The following is a 22,523-nucleotide window of genomic DNA, read 5'->3' as shown; positions in this document are numbered from 1 at the left end:
GTGATTGTGAGACATGCAAAAATGTTTTGGGAAAATTTGGAGAAAAGAGCAAAGCTAATAATAATGGCAAATACCTGTTGGATTTCTGCTCAGAACATGAACTGGTTATAACTAACACCATGTTCCAACATAAAAATGTTGGAAGATGGTGTTGTGAACAAAAATTCACATGGAGAGAAGAGGCAAGGAATAAGAAAAGTCTCATTGACTATATTATTGTTGATATGATGTTTTCTCCCTGGTGTAGCACACCAGAGTGTACAGAGGATTTGAAATTGGAAGCAACCACTATTTAGTCTTGAGCAGGATAAAATTGAATTTCATATTGAAAACAATGACATGTAAGAAAGTTTTAAAAGCGAATAAAAGTTGAGCAGCTCTGAGATGTGAACTGTAGACTAAAATACACAAAGATTATTGACGAAAAAATGAGAGTTGGAGAACAAGAACCAAACCTTGGAGATTCAGTGGCAAACCTTGAAGAAAACCCTGATTGATTCAGCCAGAGAGGCATGTGGTGAGGTTGTCTGCAAGTATAGAAAAAATTAGAACTCCATGGTGGACACAGGAAGTTAAACAAGCAGTGAAGGAAAAGAAGAAAGCATATCAAAAGTTCCTGACAAAGAAGTCAGCTTGTGCTCTTAGAGAATACAGAGACAAATGTAAGAAAGCTAAACAAAAGTCATGGGAGGACTTTGGCAAGAACATGGAAAATAAATATCAAGAAGGAGGTAAGATATTCTGGAGGTTGTTGAAGAAGCTTAGAAATGGAGGAAAGAGTGCTGTAAAAGGAGTTAGAGATGATAAAGCTGACACGAAAATGGGAGAAAAAGATATCCTTGACGTATGGAGTAATTACTTCGAAAAATTGCTAAATGAAACAAGCAGTGATAGCATAGTGGTAAAAAACACTCAACAGGCATACAGGAAGGAAAACATAACCATACTTGAAGTAGAAAAAGCCATCAAAGACTTGAAATGTGGGAAGGCAGCAAGAGTAGTGATATTCGACCAGAAATGCTGAAGTATGGTGGTGTTATGTTGTCACTTTTCCTATAATAATTTACTTTCCTTATGAATTTACCTCTCTACAATAACTACAAGATTCTTACAAAATTTCTCTGATTCTAATATCTGTATCACTTCTTACGTGTTCATTCTATAAGGAAAGCAAATTCTATATGTCTAGCCGACTCCTATTTTACTCACGTGTTTACCCTATCTATTAAAGGTTATTCCTTAATTAAGAACGAATCCTTTAATTTCTTTCTCGGGCTGTCTCCTTTTCGGATATTGACAAATTTATTTTTTAATGCTGCGCCAGCCAATATCTTAGAATAGAGGGGATTATTCAGGGAGACTTTGAGATTTTTGGTGTACATAGGTGAATAAATCTAGTGCTTAAACTCATAAATTAAACGCTTTACTGTGGCTAAGTAAATTCTAGTTTGCAGTCGTAACCTCTATGACAACATATTATCTTTTTCTTTCAATCCCCCATGGGAAATGAATGTGCGTCGCTTTCCAAGATTGCCAATGCCTCAGGCCCGCCCATGACCTTTGGACTATTGTTTACATCTAATTTACCCATTCACTGTATACATGATGCATTCATATAATACTAATTTATACACAAAGTTCTTTACATGATATTACAATTCTACTAAAAGGAAGTAATTCTATTTCTATTTACAATTATACTTTATTCCTTCTGCTCGAGTACACGTTTTTTCTCTCAGCTGATTTTTCTGACTTGTTAAATCCTGAATAAATTGTTTCCTTTTAAAAGTTCTTCATTCAGGATGTAACAGTGGTATAAAAGTCTTACAGTGGCTGCACTGCATAGTTCAGAAGATCTTGACAGAGGGACAAATTCCTGGTGATTGGAGTAGAGCTCCAATAGTACCCATATATAAAAAAATAAATAAAACTGAATGTGAGAATTACAGAAGTATTTCCCTACTGAGTGTTCCGGGCAAGATTTATGTCAGTATACTTGAGAAATGGTTGAGAAGAATTGTGGAAGAAAAGCTTGGTGAAGAACAAGCTGGATTCAGGCCAAATAGAGGCTGTCAGGATCAGATCTTCACTTTACAACAATTAGTTGAGAAAGTTTCAGTAAGGAAATACCGTGAAAGACCGTGAAATAAGGTCTAGAAAGGCAAACTGCCTATGATGTACTGTACTGATGATGCCTGAGTATCACAGGCATCATCAGTACAGTACATCATAAGCAGTTAGCCTTTCTAGACCTCTTCATTCTTCGCCAACTAGATGGTTATCTACAATTCACAGTCTATAGGAAAGAGACTCATACAGGCCAGTACATCCCTGCTGAATCACATCACCATCCCAGCCAAAAGGCAGGTATTATAAAAACACTAGTTCACAGAGCCAACTCCTTTTGTTCTTCAGAACTTTTACAAAAAGAATTACAGTATATTAATTCCTCCTTCATATCCAATGGCTATAAGAAGATATATGGAATGACATTTAATTTTTTGAATTATTGATTCAGTTTCCACAAAATTGGCGAGAATGTTAAAAGCTCATAACATCAGAGTGGATTTTAAACCAACTACCATGATCAGACAAATCTTAAGATCACCCAAAGATGAGGTACCTTTCTTCAAATGTCCTGGAGTATATGAAATTCCATACACGTGTGGCCTTTCATACATTGGTCAGACTTCTAGAAGTTTTGAAATAAGACAGAAGGAACATGTGGGGGATGTCAATCATAATAGAATCATCACATCTGGTTTAGCTCATCATTTCTCAACATCAAATCACGTTATAGATTGGAAAAAACAGTTCTATGCCTTACATCGAGAATGACTACAGACACAGAACTTTAAAAGAAGCAGCTGTGGTACTACGCACAGGCAATAATTTAAATAGAAATCAAGGTATTATTCTTAAAGACATATGGAAAAATCTCATCATCTCTCTCAGCTCAACAGAACTACAATATGCAAAAAACTACACAACACGTGGTCATGTACCGGATTCTGACTGAAGGATTCGAACACATGCACGCCATCAAACACAAATGATCAAATGTAACGGCCTAACAGTTACTCCAGGACATTTGAAGAAAGGTACCTCATCTTTGGGTGATCTTAAGATTTGTCTGATCATGGTAGTTGGTTTAAAATCCACTCTGATGTTATGAGCTTTTAACATTCTCGCCAATTTTGTGGAAACTGAATCAATAATTCAGCCGATAAGGAACATGTGGGGGATGTCAATCATAATAGAATCATCACATCTGGTTTAGCTCATCATTTCTCAACATCAAATCACGTTATAGATTGGAAAAAACAGTTCTATGCCTTACATCGAGAATGACTACAGACACAGAACTTTAAAAGAAGCAGCTGTGGTACTACGCACAGGCAATAATTTAAATAGAAATCAAGGTATTATTCTTAAAGACATATGGAAAAATCTCATCATCTCTCTCAGCTCAACAGAACTACAATATGCAAAAAACTACACAACACGTGGTCATGTACCGGATTCTGACTGAAGGATTCGAACACATGCACGCCATCAAACACAAATGATCAAATGTAACGGCCTAACAGTTACTAAAGTGTATGTTTTAAATGTAACTTAATGCATTTGTTTTCCCACCAGTTCAGCCTTGAAAATGCTACACAGTGGCTAGTGAAACTTGTTGGCTCTTTGTATATTTTATCATTTATCTTCTGATCTTTTAATAATAAAAGTTCTTTAAGTTAATTCAGTTATTATAATAGTTAGTAGTATTGAGAAAGCATAGGAATATAACAAAAATCTGTATTTAAGTTCTGTCAATCTGGAAAAGGCATACGACAAGGTGTCAAGAGAGAAGCTATTCAATACGCTACAGTTATATGGTGTCAACAGGGCATTATATCAAGCAATACTTAGTCTTTATTTGAGTGGCAAGTCAGCAGTTAGAATTGAAGGAAGTACAGGAAGACGGTTTAATATTAAATCTGGTGTGAGACAAGGATGTACATTATCCCCTCTGTTATTCATTATGTATATGGATCACATTATGAAGGAAAGTGGTATTAAACATGATATCAGAATTGGAGATGTTAATGTCAGCTCTTTGCTTTATGCTGACGATGTTATACTTCTAAATAAATCCGCTACAAGTTTGCAAGATTCCCTGACTAAATTGAATAACTGTTGTAATAGATATGGCATGAAGGTCAGCAATAAAAAAGACAAAGACAATGAAAATAGGTAGAATCGTTGAAAATGTCAACTGTGTTTTGAATGGGGAACCTGTGGAACAAGTATAACATTTCAGCTACTTAGGCACGATTTTTAGTGAAGATGGTAAATTAAATACGGAAATAGACAACAGAATCAAGAAAGCCGGTATGGTAGGAAGTCAATTGAATAAATTCATATGGAGTAAGAGAGAAACTAGTCAGAACACTAAATTAGCTGTATACAAGATAGTGTTCAAACCAATTTTAACTTATGGATCTGAAAGCTGGGTCAGAAGTAAAACACTTGCCCAAAGACTAGAGACCGCAGATATGAGAGTCCTGAGAAAGATTATAGGTCTGAACAGATGGCATCAATGGGAATATCATATTAAAAACGACGATATTAGGAAAGAACTTGACATTGTCAGCATTCAGGAATGCATCGGCAGAGCTAATCTCAGGTGGTATGGTCACTTGAACAGAATGGGCGAGGAACAATTAGCAAAACAAGTGTTCTCTGCCAGGTTGATTATGCTGGAGGTTTAATGGATTTTTTACAACACTCAAAATGAATTAAAATAGAATTTAATACTTCCTATATTTCGTCCTAGTCACTAGGACATCTACGGGGATTACAAAAACAATTAATGTAACATGCACACAAAAAACTTACAATACTAAGCCCAACCACATGGGTGACACTAAAGTCCTATCTAGGTGGATCGCCCTCTAAGGGCGGTAGTAGGTGGCCTGGAATGTAAGGTGGGACCTCTGGTGATGAGTGTTTCCCAAATCTTCGGAAGCTTAATGCAACCGTATTTATTAAAATTTGGTTGTTTCTGAGAGCTGCTGCTGCTTCTAAGAAAAGTCTCTCTTTCTTGAATTTGCTGTGGTGGAGCATGGTGGTTTTCTTCCATGATACTCTGTGGGTGGTGTCCAAAACATGGTCAGCCAAGCCTGAATGGCCATAGTTGTGTTTAACGATGTACGACTTGTGTTCCTCCAGGCGGATGGATGCTGATCTGCCTGTCTGTCCTTACATTCCAGGCCACCTACTACCGCCCTTAGAGGGCGCTCCACCTAGATAGGACTTAAGTGTCACCCATGTGGTTAGACTTAGTATTGTAAGTTTTTGTGTGCATGTTACATTAATTGTTTTTGTAATCCACGTAGATGTCCTAGTGACTAGGACGAAATATAGGAAGTATTAAATTCTATTTTAATTCTTTTTGAGTGTTGTAAAAAATCCATTAAACCTCCAACATAATGTCCTCACAGCACTTAAGCCTCTACACAAGAACTACCAGGTTGACAGGAAAACGTCCCAGAGGAAGACCAAGATATAGGTGGATTGATACAGTACAAAGTGCCTTAGATGATAAAAATATAAGATCTGATAATGATGTTGGAATCTTGACAAGTAACAGAGTGATTTGGAGGAAAACTATAGAGAGGAAGTCAGTAAATGAGGTAAATTTTTCATGAAGTACTATCATATCCTGTACACCCCTTGAGGGTACATGTCAGGAATTTGATGATGATGATGACGAGTTACCCAAAATCTTAATAATGAACTTATGTGTGGACTGTAAATTAAAATCCAAAATAACCTGAAAACTTCGACAGTCAGTCAACTTTGTAATAGGCTGCCTTCACTAACAGAGGAAAGAGAAGGCATAAATGATGGACGTGCATAAGTAACCTCAGTTGCACAAGGAGAGAAGAAAAGTGACAGCTGGCAATAGCAAGGAAACCAAAAGTAACAGCTGTATCCAGTGAAATGTTCACTACTGAACAAAGATTTAAAAATTTAAATCTTTTTAAGAACTTTGAACTGCACTTACTTCAGTGAAAATAAGTTTAACTGATCACAACTGTCTATCAATCAAGTACAAGGTATTTTGAAGTAACTCTGATTCACATCTGATGAATATAACATATGAACCAAATGTCAAATTGGTAAAAATAATAACATCAATCCAATACTTCAGAAAATTAAACAAGAAACATTTAGAACTAAATAATACAATAAATACTCAAGTTAAAATTAAATTCCAATATAAACTACTATAAATACAGGGTGTTCGGGATAAATTTGACAGTTTCATAAGGAAAAAGAAAATCTTCTTTGTATCTATTAAATTTAATGAATTGACAAAAAAACATTACAGGCAGAGTTAATTACAATACTATCAACAAGATTTACTCAAAATAACCACCATTAGCATCGATCACAGCTTCAATTCTGCTTCGGAACCTCGAACAAGCTGATGCTACAGTCTCCCTGGGAAGGGCCGCAAAAACTGTTTTAATTTTATCCATTAACTGGGCTTTTGTATTACTGGAAGTGCGATTGGTGTCTTTTTCAACTGCGCCCCATACAAAATAATCCATGGGGTTAAGGTCTGGGGAGTTTGGAGGCCAAACATTTGGACTGGTGAAGTCGTAGAAATTTTCAGACAACCATTTTTGACTTTTCCGAGAGGTGTGGCAAGGGGCCGAATCCTGCTGCCATACATACGGCCTACCATTGGCTACCCTTGTTATCCAGGGCTTGACTACAGTTAGCAACTCCACGAACAAAGCCCGAATTCCAATGCCAGGGTTCTTCAACACCTGTTCCTGCAGATTTGCGAGGAATTCTGCTGTACGAACGCAATCAGATCATCTGCTAGGGATCTTTCTTCTTGCTACATCCTCGTAGTCACCATTGCAAGTCTCTAGTTCATGCCTGATTGTTTTTACTGTATTCAGGGAGCATTGGGCAGCAGTCGTAATATCCTTATTTTGATGGCGGGCACGAATCATCATGATACAAGTTATTCTCTTCCATGATTCAGGTGGGTTCCAGCTATCCATCCTTTCTGACATCTTGTATGTGAATGAAGAAGGGTCCAAACTTTTAAATGAAGAGAAGTGTGTGTTAATACATGTAACTTACGGAAAAATATAATTAATTATAAATATGTCAAATTTATCCCGAACACCCTGTATATTAAAAGTAGATTCAAAATGTATTAAAATGAAAGCATTCATGTTATCAATGCAATGATAACAATCATATATTATATTATCTAAAATAGACTTCATCTTTGGTAAAATGGTGACTAGAAATGTTAGCAATTGTCTTATCTAATGTAGAGAAAAACTAATTAAATTTATCAGCAATTGAATTTTGGAAAAAAAAAAAAAAAAAAAAAACTATTAGCTTCTATTAACTGCCATATTAGAAACTCAATGCAGCTCAATGGAGAATCCAGTGAAAATGACACAATATCTCATACAGTTCTGTAGATAAGATTACTAACAATGCAAAGGTAACAGAAGCAACATGGCAGTTAATAGAAGCTAATAGTTTTATTTTTATTTTTTTATTTCACAAGAAACAGTGTTCATAAGTTTAATTCAGTTCAGTAGAGCTGATTCTCACTACAATATACTCATAGGGGACACAGAAATAATTTTTTTTTTTATAATGAATTTTCTTTACAATAGCATTATGCACACTGAGTGGTTGGGAAGATTCAATAGCTTGTTATTGTAGATGAGTTTGTTAGATATAATGAGATTCAATTACATTGTTTAATATAACAGCACGACTTTTAAATTATCAACAAAAAGTGACTTTGTTTTCATTCCATGTGTATATCATTATTTTATGAAAATTCAAAATTACAGATACCTATGAGAACTTAGTCAAAATACCTAATTTTGCAGTTCAAGTATTATCTAGCCTCTATAGTTACCATTCAGTGACACCCTTTAGATAGAAAGAACTGAGTTTAAATCCATCAAGGATCAAAGTACTTTTATGTAGACTTTTCAAATGAAGATGAGTTAGCTGTGATAGGGCAATGAACCTAATATGCAAGAAATGATGGAATGGAAAAAATTGTGCAAAAAGAATGGTTATCTTCACAGGAGGCATTTAAAGGTTTGTAACTTTATAAAATATATTTCCCAATGTTTGATCATATTCCCTTTGCTATGTCTACTAATAATCTAACTGACACTACACAGTGAAAATCAATGTAGTAATATGAAAAGGGTTACTACCAAAGCAATACTTCAGTAAGTGGTTTGCTTCTTTTCTATTTATATAGTATACCTACAAAAGAGGGCAAACAACATTATGTTATTCATCCCACCAACCCCCATTGTTCTCAGTTTCTGAAATTTCTATTGCAGAATGAAACTTGTAATCTGGTATTATCATCATTCATAGTTCAAATAAATTCCCAATTTAACTTCAAATCTATCAATTAACTCCATCTATTTGCTTTTGTATTCTTGTTCTTTGAAAAATATATTTTCAGAAAGACTACAGCCCACAGATATTAAGATTAATAATTTTCCAGTGAAATGCCAGAAATTATTAGCTAACAACTGAAAGATAAGTTAATTAATATAATCATCTTCATCAAATTCCTTCTGCATATTCATTTTTATCTTACTTAATATTAATAGTAATTTCTTTCTTTTTTTTTTATGTGGCTCCCACCCACTAAAGATTTTTCTATAAATCTATAATACATTAGTATGAGTGGGTTAACAATCTTTTTTAATATTTTTTTTAATTAATTTTATGTATTTTTTTTATATAATCTGAAAAAAGTTCCACATTTGGTCTCTAGAGCACTAGAGACCACATGTGGAACTTTTTCAAGCCACTTCAGGCTTCCAATAAGCGGAAAGAGAGTCTCATACCAATCAAAAAATTTCATCTCCCACCTAAAGAAAATGACCATGGCAGGAATTGAACCTGCAATCAGATGGGTGGAGAGAGGATACGCTAACCACTCAGCTAACAAGGCAGACTTGGTTCAAATTCCTTATATACTCATATCCTTAACCAGTGTGAAAACATCAATACTTAATAAAAACATATAAAGAAATCCTTTAGTGTACTAATCTACTATAAGTTTAGAGCATTTTGTGGATGGAAGTCATAAAAAAAAAAAAAAGAGAGGGAGAGAGAGCAATAGAAGGAGGTAAGTAGAGAGTTTTTGTATAACACTTGCATAATAAAAGGTGAACTTGATGAAAGCATGACAAAAATCATGCTTCCCTGATGAAATGTATTACAACACACAATTAACATATAATACATAATACAATGGTCTCATAGCCTGAGTTGCTTCAGCTAGAAATCTAAATAGACCAAACCATACCAAACTTGATGCAATGATTACGGATATAGGTATTATTTCAGAGAAAATTCCCATGTTACTCATAAGTAAATATTATTTTTTTGGCTATTTAACTTATTTTGTTTAGAAGTGCTCCTTTTATAATGTCATTAGCTTTTTACTAAAATTTCAGGGCATTACGGATGTTTTATATAGACAAATATATGAAGAATAAATAGGAGGAAAAATTCGGACATAACTTTGTAGGATGTTGCTGGCTGTCTTCTTATTCAGCAGCATCCCGGAGTATGGCGACATACATTCATTTGTTGTTAAAGGAAGGAAGTATGCTTGAAAGGAGGGGGGGGGGGGGGGACTGGAAAAAGTGGGATAATTATTGGTGAGGCAAGAGGTATGTAAATTTTTTGAATTGAATACTTTGGGAGAGGGGGGGGGGATGAAAATTGACAAGGCCATAATAATAGATATACAAGAAAACAAAACAATGCTTAGAATAATGGAAAGATAGCCATTAAATGTGACAAAACCTCAAACGTCCACCAGCCATACATAGTCTCTGAGAGTTGGAAGCTCCATAACATAAAAATTAGGTCACAACTCTGACCAATAAGAAATAACACAGATACATCAAAGAGAGAAACACCAAGACGGTATGAAATAGCCTCCACTTCCCCCATGAACTCAGAAGATGACGCACAGTCAAAATGGCTAACACTCTTCATCTTATCCCATCATATCCTTTCCCTTCCCCAAAAATTTCTATTTTCACCCCCACCCCAAAAGTATTCTCTGCCCACCCTTAATAATAATAATAAAAAAAAAAAAAAAAAAACAGGGTTTTTCAAAAAATTTGCATACCCCTTGCCTCACCAATAATATCCATGTTATAATACCAAAGTGGCATTATAACAATAATGCTTATGATAAATGCACCAACTTGAAAATAAAATCCTGCCGATAGTGTTGCCATCTATGGTTGAGACCGAGAACTTTTCAAACCACCCTTGTAGACTAAGTATTGCTCGATATAATGCCTCATTTACATCAGTAACTGTAGCATTTTGAATAGCTCTTCTCTCACCTTGTCATGTGCTTTTCCTGATCTACTGAACTTAAGTATAGATCCTTATATTCCTATGATTTCTTAACTATTTTTAAAGTGAAAATCTGATCTTGACAATCTCTACTTGGCCTGAGCCCAGTTTTTTTCTTCTTCAAGCTTCCCTCTACAATTTTTCTTAGCCTTTTCTCAATTATACTTGCTTAAATCTTATTAGGAAGAGAACACTCAGCATGGAAATTCCTCAATAATTCTCACATTTAATTTTTTCTTCTTTTATAATAGGTATTAAGAAAGCTCTATGCCATTCATCTGAAATTTGACCCTCTGAGCAGAAGAAAAGTTTCACTGATTATATTGTTGATAGCAATGCTTCCTCACTGGTTCAGGACATGTGTTAGAGGACTTAGAGAAGAAAGCAAAGCACTGTGTGAAACTAGCTGAACAAAAGTCATGGGAAGACTTTGGTAAGAACATAGAAAATAAATATCAAGAAGGTGGCAAAATATTCTGGAGGTTGTTGAAGAAGCTCAGAAATAGAGGAAAGACTGCTGTAAAAGGAATTAGAGATGATAAAGGTGACATAAAAACTGGAGAAAAAGATATCCTTGAAGTATGGAGTAATTACTTCAAGGATATTACTTCGAAAAATTTCATTTAGCAAATTACTTCGAAAAATTGCTAAATGAAACAATCAGTGACAGCATAGCAGTAAAAAAACACTCATCATGCATGCAGTCAGGAATACATATCCATACTTGAAGTAGAAGAAGCCATCATCAGCCTGAAATGTGGAAAGGCAGCAGGAATAGATGATATTCGACCAGAAATGATCAAGTATGGAGGTATAGAAGTCTTACAACAGCTGCACTGTATAGTTCAGAAAGCCTGGACAGAGGGACAAATTCCTGATGATTGGAGTAGAGCTCTCATAGTACCCATATATAAAGAAAACTCCATCACTGAATGTGATGGAGTTTCTCTACAGACATGTTTCTCAACTGAATGTTCCTGGTAAGATTTACGCAAGTATACTTGAGAGACGGTTAAGAAGGATTGTGGAAGAAGAGCTTGGTGAAGAACAATCTGGATTCAGGCCAAATAGAGGCAGTCAGGATCAGATTTTCACTTTACGACAAATAGTTGAAGTCATGAGAATATAAAAAAGATGTGTATTTAAGTTTTGTAGATCTGGAAAAAGCATATGATAAGGTGCCTAGAGAGAAGCTATTCAAAATGCTGCAGTTGTATGGTATCAGTGGGGCAATATCAAGTATTGCTTGATTATATCAAGCAATACTTGATATAATGAAAGAATTGAAGAAAGTACAGGAAGATGGTTTAATGTTAAATCTGGTGTCAGACAAGGATGTACATTAATCCCCTCTGTTATTCATTATATATTGAATCACATGATGAAGGAAAGTGGTATTAAAACTGATATCAAAATTGGAGATGTTAATGTCAGCTCTTTACTTTATGCAGAATGTTATACTTCTAAATAAATCTGCTATAAGTCTGCAAGATTCTGTGACTAAACTGAATAACTTCTGTAATAGATATGGTATAAAGGTCAGCAATAACAAGACAAAGACAATGAAAATAAGAAGCATTGAAAATACCAACTGCATTATGAATGGAGAACCTAATAGAACAAGTAAAACATTTCAGCTACTTAGGCAAGATTTTTAGTGAAGATGGTGTTCAAACCAATTTTAACTTATGGATCTGAGAGCTGGGTTAGAAGTAAAACACTTGACCAAAGACTAGAGACCACAGATATGAGGGTCCTGAGAAAGATTAGGGTGTGAACAGATGGCATCAATTTCAATATCATATTAAAAATGAGGAAATTAGGAAAGAACAATGTGTTAGCAGAGCTAATCTCAGGTGGTATGAACACTTAAAGGGAAGGAAAGGAAAGGAAAGATTAGCAAAACAAGTGTTCTCTGCCTGGTTGGGTGGAAAAGACCCAGAGGAAGACCAGATATAAGTGGATTGATATGGTAAAAAGTGCCTTAGAAGATAAAAATATAAGATCTGACAATGTTGGAGTCTTGATGGGTAACAGATTGATTTTGAGGAAAATTGTAGGTAGGAGGTTAGTAATGATGTAAATTTTTCATGTAATACTATCGTATGCTGTACACCCCTTGAGGGTACATGTTAGGAATTTGATGATGATCATTATAATATCCTGTACACCTCTTGAGGGCAGGTGTCAGGAATTTGATGATGATGATACGTCAGAGAAGGAATCTTGATAATGTAGTGGGTGACAAAGATATAACACAAAGATTGACAAAAGCAAAAACTTTCTTCAGAAGACTGAATAGCATACACAAATTGGCCATATAACATCATATAAAATCAAAATAAAGATCTTGAATAATAATGTGAAAGCAATGTTACTATATGGATCAGAGGCATGGAAAAGAAGCAAGAAGTTAAACGATTTCAAGTCTTTTGGCACAATGTATAATGAATGATGTGTTATATAAATGGACAAAACAGACATTGCCAATGAAATAAAAAAGATACAGATAGAAGTGTACATACTGAGAATGGACAAAAGGAGAAATTAGCCTTAGAGAGAGAGGGCAAAGGAAAAGAGGAAGGCCAAATCTAACTTGAAAAATAACAAAGAAAGAATGCTGGAGTAAAGCAGATAAAGATTAGAATTAGCTGCAAAAGATTAGGATAATAGGATGAGGTAAATCTTATATACCACATGGCACAAAAAGGATAAGTAAATAGCCTGATGCTTTTGCAGTGGTCATTCTGCTTGTATAAAAACACACAAAAAAAATTTGTATTTTGTGCTGTTTTTCACAAAAATCCCTTTACCATTTTAAGTTGCCAACTTGTAAACTATGAGAAGGGAACAAGTATTCTGCCTAATTATCAAAAATTAGTAACTTTTGTATAAAAATTCACACTATGTATAGGAAAAATATTGTTGTCTTGCTAGCAACTTAAAATCCTTATTTCTGGTGGGTAACTGTGGATTCACCAGTGAATATGATTAAATGCTAATAATTAAAAAGGAAATGGCCATATATAGTTTGACTTACTTTGAAATTACTTATCAATAAAGAAGAGAAAGTGTAATGGGGGATGTTTTATTTATAATTTACCTGTTGCATTAGCAAAAGTCTCCAGGCAAGAACTTTGGTGCCATGCTATCACTACCAAACAGAGTCTAAAACATTTACAGATTAACAAAACTGAAGAATACATAACAACTCTGAATATAAAAATCTATATTATTTGCCAGTTCCAAATAAAGCTTTTTTTAATAATATTTATATTTTTTTGGAATTTTGCTGTTTTCATGCAATAGTAAAGACAAGTAAAATGGCTAATACTTACAAAATTGTGAGATATGCTAGTAGTGATTGGAATTCTTTCCCGATTTTCCACAGATATCTCTTCACTTTCAAGTGTAGAGATATCATCATCCCAATCTACTTGAATCCTAACAAAAAATAAAAATAGTAATGTAATAATAAATCAAGGACTTGTAACATTCATAAAATGAAATCAGCAAATTTTAATGTATTAAAGTAGTTCTTAAATAAAAAAACTTACTTCCTATGAAACATAAAATGGACCGATCATCATTACAGAAAAACAAATATTACAGTGCATCAACAGATAAATTGCATATCATCTTAAACTCGTTTTATATTCAGAATTGTTCAAATGACTAGCTTCTCTTTCTGTGCAGATCAATTTTGATTAACCACCTTGTGTTTTAAATTGTAGCCACATCGAGGAGCAGACAATAACAATGGGTCAACACTTACTACAGAATAGTACAATTTAAATGGCTTAGCTTTGTGTCAGTAATTATATAAAAAAATATTTTAGTTATAGTATTAAAATATAATTTTAACATATGAATGTTCCTATTGCACTTGCTCTAGACCATAATACTATATAAAGCAAACAGATATACCCCCCCCCAAGGTCAACTATGTATGTACATACTGGCTAAGGCACACAACAAACTTAGGAACTTTGAAAAAGGTGGATGTTATCATAAGATGACATAAGTGAACTATCCATTCATGACAATGATAAAAAATTGCCAAAATCAATTGAAGGAAATGGAAACACGAGTATGCTGGCTGATGTTATCTGGAGATGATTTTGTGTGCAGGCACTGATATGTTTTCCAATAACAGCCACATCTTTCAAAGTTCTCTTATGTGCCTTTTCAAATATACAGATGCACAATCAAATTCAGAAATATATCTGTTTCTCTTATGATTAAAATATAATTTTAATCTTACAATATAATTAATATTACAGGAAGATATAGGAGGCTAAACACCAAGGAACTAAAGGACATTCAGAAGGCCAGTAAAGAAATCTCAGTAGTCTGATGGAAATGATATACAAACAGTTCAATAGATCTACAGAAGTTAAAGGCAGACCACTGAATAGTGCATAGACATGGTTTCTATGAAACCATGACTGTAGACCTTAGAAATGAGTAATCACATTGCCATAATAATGTTCTTTATTCTGGTGAAAAAAAATTACTGTCTTGTACCATCATCATAAAATTCCTGATATATATCCTCAAGGGGTGTACAGGATATGGCTATACTATATGAAAAATTTACATCATTACTAACTTCCTATCTACAATTTTCCTCCAAATCAGTCTGTTAAATGTCAAGACTCCAATATTACCAAAAAGTGACCATACCACCTGAGATTAGCTCTGCTAATACATTCCTGGATGCTGACAATGTCAAGTTATTTCCTAATATCATCGTTTTTAATATGATATTGCCATTGATGCCATCTGTTCATGCACATAATCTTTCTCAGGACTCTCATATCTGCGGTCTCTAATCTTTGGTCAAGTGTTTTACCTCTAACCCAGCTCTCAGATCCATAAGTTAAAATTGGTTTGAACACTATCTTGTATATAGCTAATTTCTCTCTTATTCCATATAAATTTATTCAGTTGACTTCCTACCATACCAGCTTTGTTGATTTTGTTGTCTATTTCCATATTGAACTTGCCATCTTCACTAAAAATTGTGCCTAAGTAGCTGAAATGTTTTACTTGTTCTATAAGTTCTCCATTCACAATGCAGTTGATATTTTCAATGTTTCTGCCTACTATCATTATCTTTTTAATGCTGACCTTCATACCATATCTATTACAACAGTTATTCAATTTAGTAAGGGAATTTTGCAGACTTGAAGCAGATTTATTTAGAAGTATAACATCATCCGCATAAGCAAAGAGCTGAGATGAACATCTCCAATTTTGAAATCAGGTTTAATACCACTTTTCTTCATAATATGATCCACATAGTTAATGAATAAGGAGGGGGGAGAATAATGTATATCTTTGTCTGACACCAGATTTAACATTAAACCATCTTCCTGTACTTCCTTCAATTCTAACTGCTGACTTACAACTCAAATAAAGACTAAGTATTGCTTGATATAATGCCCCAATGACACCATATAACTATAGCGTATCGAATAGTTTCTCTCTTGGCACCTTGTCATATGCCTTTTCCAGATCTGCAAAACTTAAATACATATCTTTGTTATATTCCTATGATTTCTCAGCTAATTGTCGTAAAGTGAAAATCTGATCCCGACAGCCTCTATCTGGCCTGAATCCAGCTTGTTCTTCACCAAGTTTTTCTTCCACAATCCTTCTCAACATTTTCTCAAGTATACTTGCATAAATCTTACCAGGAACACTCAGTAGAGGAAACCCCCATCAAATTCAGTTTTATTTTCCTTTTTATATATGGGTACTATGAGAGCATTACTCCAATCATCAGGAATCTGTCCCTCTGTCCAGGCTTTCTGAACTATACAGTGCAGCCACTGTAAGACTTCTATACCTCCATATTGATTATTTCTGGTCAAATATCATCCTCCGGCCTTTCCACATTTGAGGCTTTTGATGTCTTTTTCTACTTCAAGTATGGATATGTATTCCTGACTGCATGCCTGATGAGTGTTTTTTACCACTGTGCTATCACTGCTTGTTTCATTTAACAATTTTTCAAAGTAATTACTCGATACTTCAAGCATATCTTTTTCTCCTGTTTTCATGTCACCTTTATCAACTCTAATTCCTTTAATAGCACTCTTTCTTCAATTTCTGAGCTTCTTCAACAACCTCCAGAATATCTTGCCACCTTCTTGATATTTATTTTCCATGTTCTTGACAAAGTCCTCCCATGACTTTTGTTTAACCAGTTTTACACTGCGTTTAACTTTCTTACACTTCTTTCTGTATTCTCTAAGAGCACCAGCTAATTATTTGCCAGGATCTTTTGATAAGCTTTCTTCTTTTCCTTCACTGCCTCTTTGATTTCCTGTGTCCACCTTGGAGTTCTGATTTTTCTATCCTTGCAGACAACCTCACCACATGCCTCTCTGGCTGAATTAATCAGTGTTTTCTTCATAGCTTGCAACTGAATCTCTAAGGTTTGGTTCCTGATCTGAAACTCTTATTTTTTCTTGAATAATATTTGTGTATTTTCATCTGAGAGCTGCTCAACTTTCATTCTCTTTAAAACTTATTACATGTTTTTCTTTTAAATATGAAATTCAATTTTATCCTGCTCAAGACTAAATGGTGATCACTTCCAATTTCAAATCCTCTGTACACTCTGGTGTCCTACACCAGGGAGAAAACATCACTATCAACAATAACATAGTCAATGAGACTTTTCTTATTCCTTGCCTCTTCTCTCCATGTGAATTTGTGCACATTTTTATGTTGGACATTGTGTTAGTAATAACCAGTCCATGTCCTGAGCAGAAATCCAACAGGTATTTGCTATTATTATTAGCTTTGCTCTTTTCTCCAACTTTTCCCAAAATGTTTTTGTATGTCTGACAATCATTTCCTACTCTGCTATTTAGATCCCCATCAAGGACCAACTTGACCTTTTTCATTGTGTCAGTTGCTTTCTCTAAAGCATCAAAAAATTCCTCCACTTCTAACCTTAGTAGAACTTTCTGTGGGATCATAAGCACATTTCAGTCTCATTGTCCAGTTCCCCATTCTGATATTTGCCCATATCATTCTACTTGACACTGCCTGCTATTCAAGAAGATGAGCCTCGTATTTTGTGTTGAATACTATGCTACTCCTTCTTTATCTTGATTGTCATTGCCTGAATATAACATTTTGTATTTATTGCTCAGAAATATCTCACCAGTTTTTGTCTTTTTTGTTTCAGTCACCCCTATTATGTCAATATGGTACTTATCTAATTCCTCAGCTAGCTCCATTTCTTTGCCATTCAGGGTTCTTATGTTGATAGTACTGATCTTTAACTCTGGTGATGTTGAGTTGGGGTGTGCTTTCAGATTTGTTCAGTAGCTGACTTTCTGCTGTTTGCCCTGGTTCCCTGGTGAAAACAACAGGGGGAGGGGACACACATGCTTGTTTAACCAGGTGATGCCCCAGCTGGTATGAAATTCTGTCATACTGTACCATCATTTGAAATTTTGGTTTAAGCAAATAAGAATACAATTTGGTCGACTAAATCCCAAATTGCCAGCCCATCCTCTCCTCATCCGTTCAGTATCCAGGTAGATACCTAACAGGGTGCACCACGAGAAGGTGAGGATTGGACATTAGGTCAGAAGTCCTGGTCGGTTCTCCGCATTCCTTTGAAGGCTATGTGGAGGTGTCCTCTCAGTTATATAGCTTTGACCCTTAAGCACCCCCTTGTCTTGTTGCAGTGTGTGTTAATATAAAACATCTCCAGGTAGTTACCACTGTAAGTGTGGCAGATACCTGGAAAAGTATGACGAGTATTGTGTGAATATGATTATAGTATGGGCCTCCTGCAATGATTTCTTGCATGCATCTTTCTAACTATGAAGTGTGATGGTAGAGGTGTAATGGTCTGAAGATATTTCTCCTGGTATGGATTAAAACCTTTAGTTTGCTTGTAAGGATGAATGATAGCAGATATGCTACACTCAGGATGATGTTACACATACATGGTTATTTATTTATTTATTCGTATGGCATGAATATCAAAACATGCAGTACAATACACTTTAATAACATATAAAATTAAAAGTCAAAAGTCATTTTAAAAACCAATAAAATCAAAAGGTTACATCCATATTGGTCAGATAGTTCATAGCTTCGGGTGTAGCACTTAAAAAGTCTAATTTGTCTCCTGAATATGCTCTGGGATAACACTGAGTCACAATATGGTTCACAGTATGTCTCTGAGCTCCACAATCACAATGCGGGGATGGTCGTTTACCCCATTTAAAAATACACCATGACCAGTTCGTATTCTATTAAGCTGAGTCCAGGATTTTCGTGGGAGGTGTGAGCAAGCATCAAAACTTTCTTGTAATTCATTGAGAGAAAATTTTGTGATGTCATCTGAATGGCTCTCCCACTGTTCTTGCTACTTTTGCTTCAAGTCAAAGTTAGAATGTAGTAGTTGGGCTAATTGTAGTGGTGGATGTCTTGATCTCAATCGTCGTACACTTAAGTCTGGGAGATCTAAACGTATTGGTAGGGCTGTGTTCTCCAAGATTTTCTTATACTCCTGTAAGAGAGCCTTAGTCCTGTGCAGATTCGGTGGAACAATGTTACTAAGAGCTGGAAGCCAGTGTGTAGGCATTGATTTAATTGTGCCAGAAATCAGTCTCATTGTATTATTTAGTTGACTATCAACAAGTTTAACATGTGTACTATTTAGCCACACTGGTGAGCAATATTCGGCAACAGAGAAAACTAGACCAGCAGTAATCCGCAGATTATCGGCTGTTGCTCCCCATGCCGTGCCTATTAGTTTTTGTATTATGTTGTTACGGGTTCTTAACTTAGCAGAAACGTTTGTTAGGTGTTGCTTGTAAGAGAGCATGCGGTCCAGGGTAACGCCCAAGTACTTTGGAAACTTATTGTGTCGTAGTAAACATCCTTCAAAGAAGATATGTAAAGTGACATCTGCCATGTGATTATTAAGGTGAAAGCTTGATACTTCTGTTTTGTTTGGATTGAGCTGGAGCCTCCATTTTTTAACCCATACATGGTGTTAATGTACTATAGGTTGATCAACCAACCTCTTGTGTATGGACACAAACATAAAAAAAAACTCAGGATGATGTAATGTTTCTAAGCTGTAGCAGTTTTACAGAACTGATACATCTTTCAACAAGAATACACCATGTCATACAGCAAGTGCTTTTGAAATAAACGTGAAAAAAACTTAACTAGTTTGCATAGGACCCTGATATAAACCTAATGTAACATCTCTGGGATAAAGTTAACTTCAATACATCCAACAATGGTTGATGGGCTCATGGTCATACTAAAAGAAAAATGTGGCAAAATATCCTATGAAGAAAAATAACCACTTCCATATGTTGATTCACTCTTGAAAAGCCATCATAAAAGTTTGTTACATACTAGATGGGATTGCAAAACATTTTTTTAGACTGATCTATGGAAGTGATTCTTCATAATTAGACACACACACACACACACACACACACACACACACACACACACACACACACACACACACACACACAGCAATTTAGAATGTAATGTTAGCATTCTAGATTGCTCTGTTCTTTCTTCTTCATCCCAGTCCATACTGTAGAGTAGATATTAGGAAATGTTCCACTCAGTCCGTGATTCACTTTGCTTTCAGCTTTGTAAGTGGAGCAACAGTAACTTTTTATGCTGTCTATCTAGTTTATTCTAGGTTTGCCTCTTTTTTGAGTTCCTAGAATAAGTCATTCAAGAACTTGCATTGGTAGCCCATTTGATCTGCTGATATGACCAAGCCAGATAAGTTGTTTTCTTTGAATTTTAGTTATGATATTATCTCTTGGACCAGCAAAAGAACTGATTCTTTGTCTTACTTCGAGATTTGTGATGTGATCAGTGTATAGTATCTTTAGGAATCATCTATAACATCTCATTTCAAATGCCAGAACCCTTTTTTCACCTTCTTTTAGGATGGTCCAAGTTTCATTTCTGTATAAAAGTACTGAATTAACTAGCATATCAATAAGGTGTAATCTGTTGGTAAATGTAAACTTGATATCTGTCCATAGTGGTTTTAGTTTTTGGAGTATTGTTGTTGCTTTTGCAATTTTGTTCTAACATCCATTCTTGATCTGCCACCTTTATTAAAGATATTGCCTAGGTATTTAAACTGATCAACTTCTTCTATGGGTTTATCCGCAAGTAAGATTTTTTTTCAGTTTCTGCTATGGCATTTTCCTTCTTGGTTACAAGTACAGATATTTGTCATTGTTTTTGATTTTGGGGTACTTATGGTTAAGCTATATTTTTTATGAGTATAAGCTCATTTTATGGTGATTTCCTGAAGATCTGATTTATTTCATGCCAGACCAATATCATCAGCAAATCCCCAAGGGATGATTCTGCATGACATTTGGAAATCACTCATTAGATCTCTAAACACATCAGAGTTTAATTTGTCTGCTAACTTTTAAAAGTACCTGTGGCATGATTATAAATAATAAATTACATGATAACCACAGTAATTACCTTTAATGAAATGAAAGTACAGATATTTCATACCGAAAATAACAGTACATCATCAGCATGTAGAAACAAGCAATCAAAGCAACTGGATTACAAAGTACATGCAGTCGGTAGTTTACCAATTAATGAAATATCTGTACTTTCATTTCATTAAAGTTAATTACTGTGGTTATCGTGTAATTTATTCTCAGCTAACTATCGGACCTGAAGATAACAGTACATCATTTAATTTATTTCACACACACACACACACACACACACACACACACACACACACACACACACACACACACACACACACACACACACACACACACACACACACACTTCGGTCTTCTTTTAAGAATAGCAAAATCTTCTCTAGATAAAATGAGATCTCTTCTTGGACTTATACCAAGAAAAAACCCATTAACCTGAAAAGGCCCACAAACTTTACATCAAAAGATAAAAACAAACATCTGTTACATGACTTCCAATTTTCTCTTCAAAATCACAGTATCTGATTAGAATAAACCAACATATAGAATCAATTAACTTCTTTAAGCTTGATAAGCTCTGCTTCTTCCAATCTTGACAGTGGGTAACTGAAATCTAATTAGATAGCTCATATCTTTTTCTTAAAAATAAAAAATAAAATAACTAACTGTGCACAGCATACCTTGAATAATACTATGTTTCTGTTTAATGTTTCATTTAAACGTATATTAGTTTCTCTTCTGTCTTCTCAGAAATGCAGTACAAACATAATTTTAAAGTTTTTTCCCCTCCTCCAACTTATACTTCAGCATAAATTCATTTCTCTGTTTAAAGCATTTAACCAGAACAAGTCTGCTACTCAACATATTTTAAAGGAACTGCCCATTATTCTGGGGAAAATTATATAATCCTTTAGCAAATTTAGCCAAAATTTAACTTGGCTTCCTCTGAAATTAGCAGGTGATTTCCATTTGTTAATTTGGGAAAACTTTTGCTTCCCTCTTAATGATCTTTTCCATCTTTGACTTAAAAAATATCCTTTCTTTACACTATATTTCACCCCAAAACTTCCTTCCCACTTCCAGACATATTCTGGTCTAATCAAACAGCAGTTCTTTTTTCACTCTATCAAACTTCCTATTTGGAAGTACTAAAGTTGCACAAGCAGACTACTGCTGTTTGGCATGTAGCATGGCAGTAAAGCAAAAGCATTACTTGCTGTAAACAAGGATATAGTTTCTTAATGGTGTGAAAACTTAGTTCAATATTTCTTTCACCTGTAACATTTTTCAAATTACAGAAAAGAAATAAAACTAAATTCAAGGTGAGCACTTTTAGTTGCCTGATACCAATAAATATTGTAATCAAACAGTTTACAACATACTGTAGCTGTACAAAGGTTTCTCTTATACCAAACATTACTAGAGAAATACTACTTAAAAGAAATAAAGCCTACATTTTTGTAAAGGTTTAAATAAATAATAAAGCTAAAACTTTGTATCATTAAACTGCCCAAAAAAGGTGAACAAATGGCTGTTTTACTGGATGTCATAGCAGTTTTTTTA

At 34.7% G+C, this 22,523-nt stretch overlaps 1 protein-coding gene across 1 annotated transcript in view; it reads right to left on the bottom strand.

Moving 5' to 3' along the window:
* The window catches only part of LOC150109194 (serine/threonine-protein kinase A-Raf-like), a 344,481-nt gene that overhangs the window by 192,803 nt on the left and 129,155 nt on the right, over positions 1–22,523 (bottom strand). The window contains exon 6 of the mRNA XM_090411929.1: positions 13,797–13,902. Coding sequence (XP_090268055.1) covers positions 13,797–13,902 — 106 coding nt within the window. The remainder of the gene's footprint in view (positions 1–13,796; positions 13,903–22,523) is intronic.

The sequence above is a fragment of the Typopeltis vanoorti genome, chromosome 2 (assembly GCF_054136105.1).
Source record: "Typopeltis vanoorti isolate ZY-2024b chromosome 2, IOZ_Tvanoo_1.0, whole genome shotgun sequence".
Classification (NCBI taxonomy): Eukaryota; Metazoa; Arthropoda; class Arachnida; order Uropygi; family Thelyphonidae; genus Typopeltis; species Typopeltis vanoorti.
The sequence above is the reverse complement of the archived record's forward strand: the minus strand, read 5'-3'. Positions and strand labels throughout refer to the sequence as shown.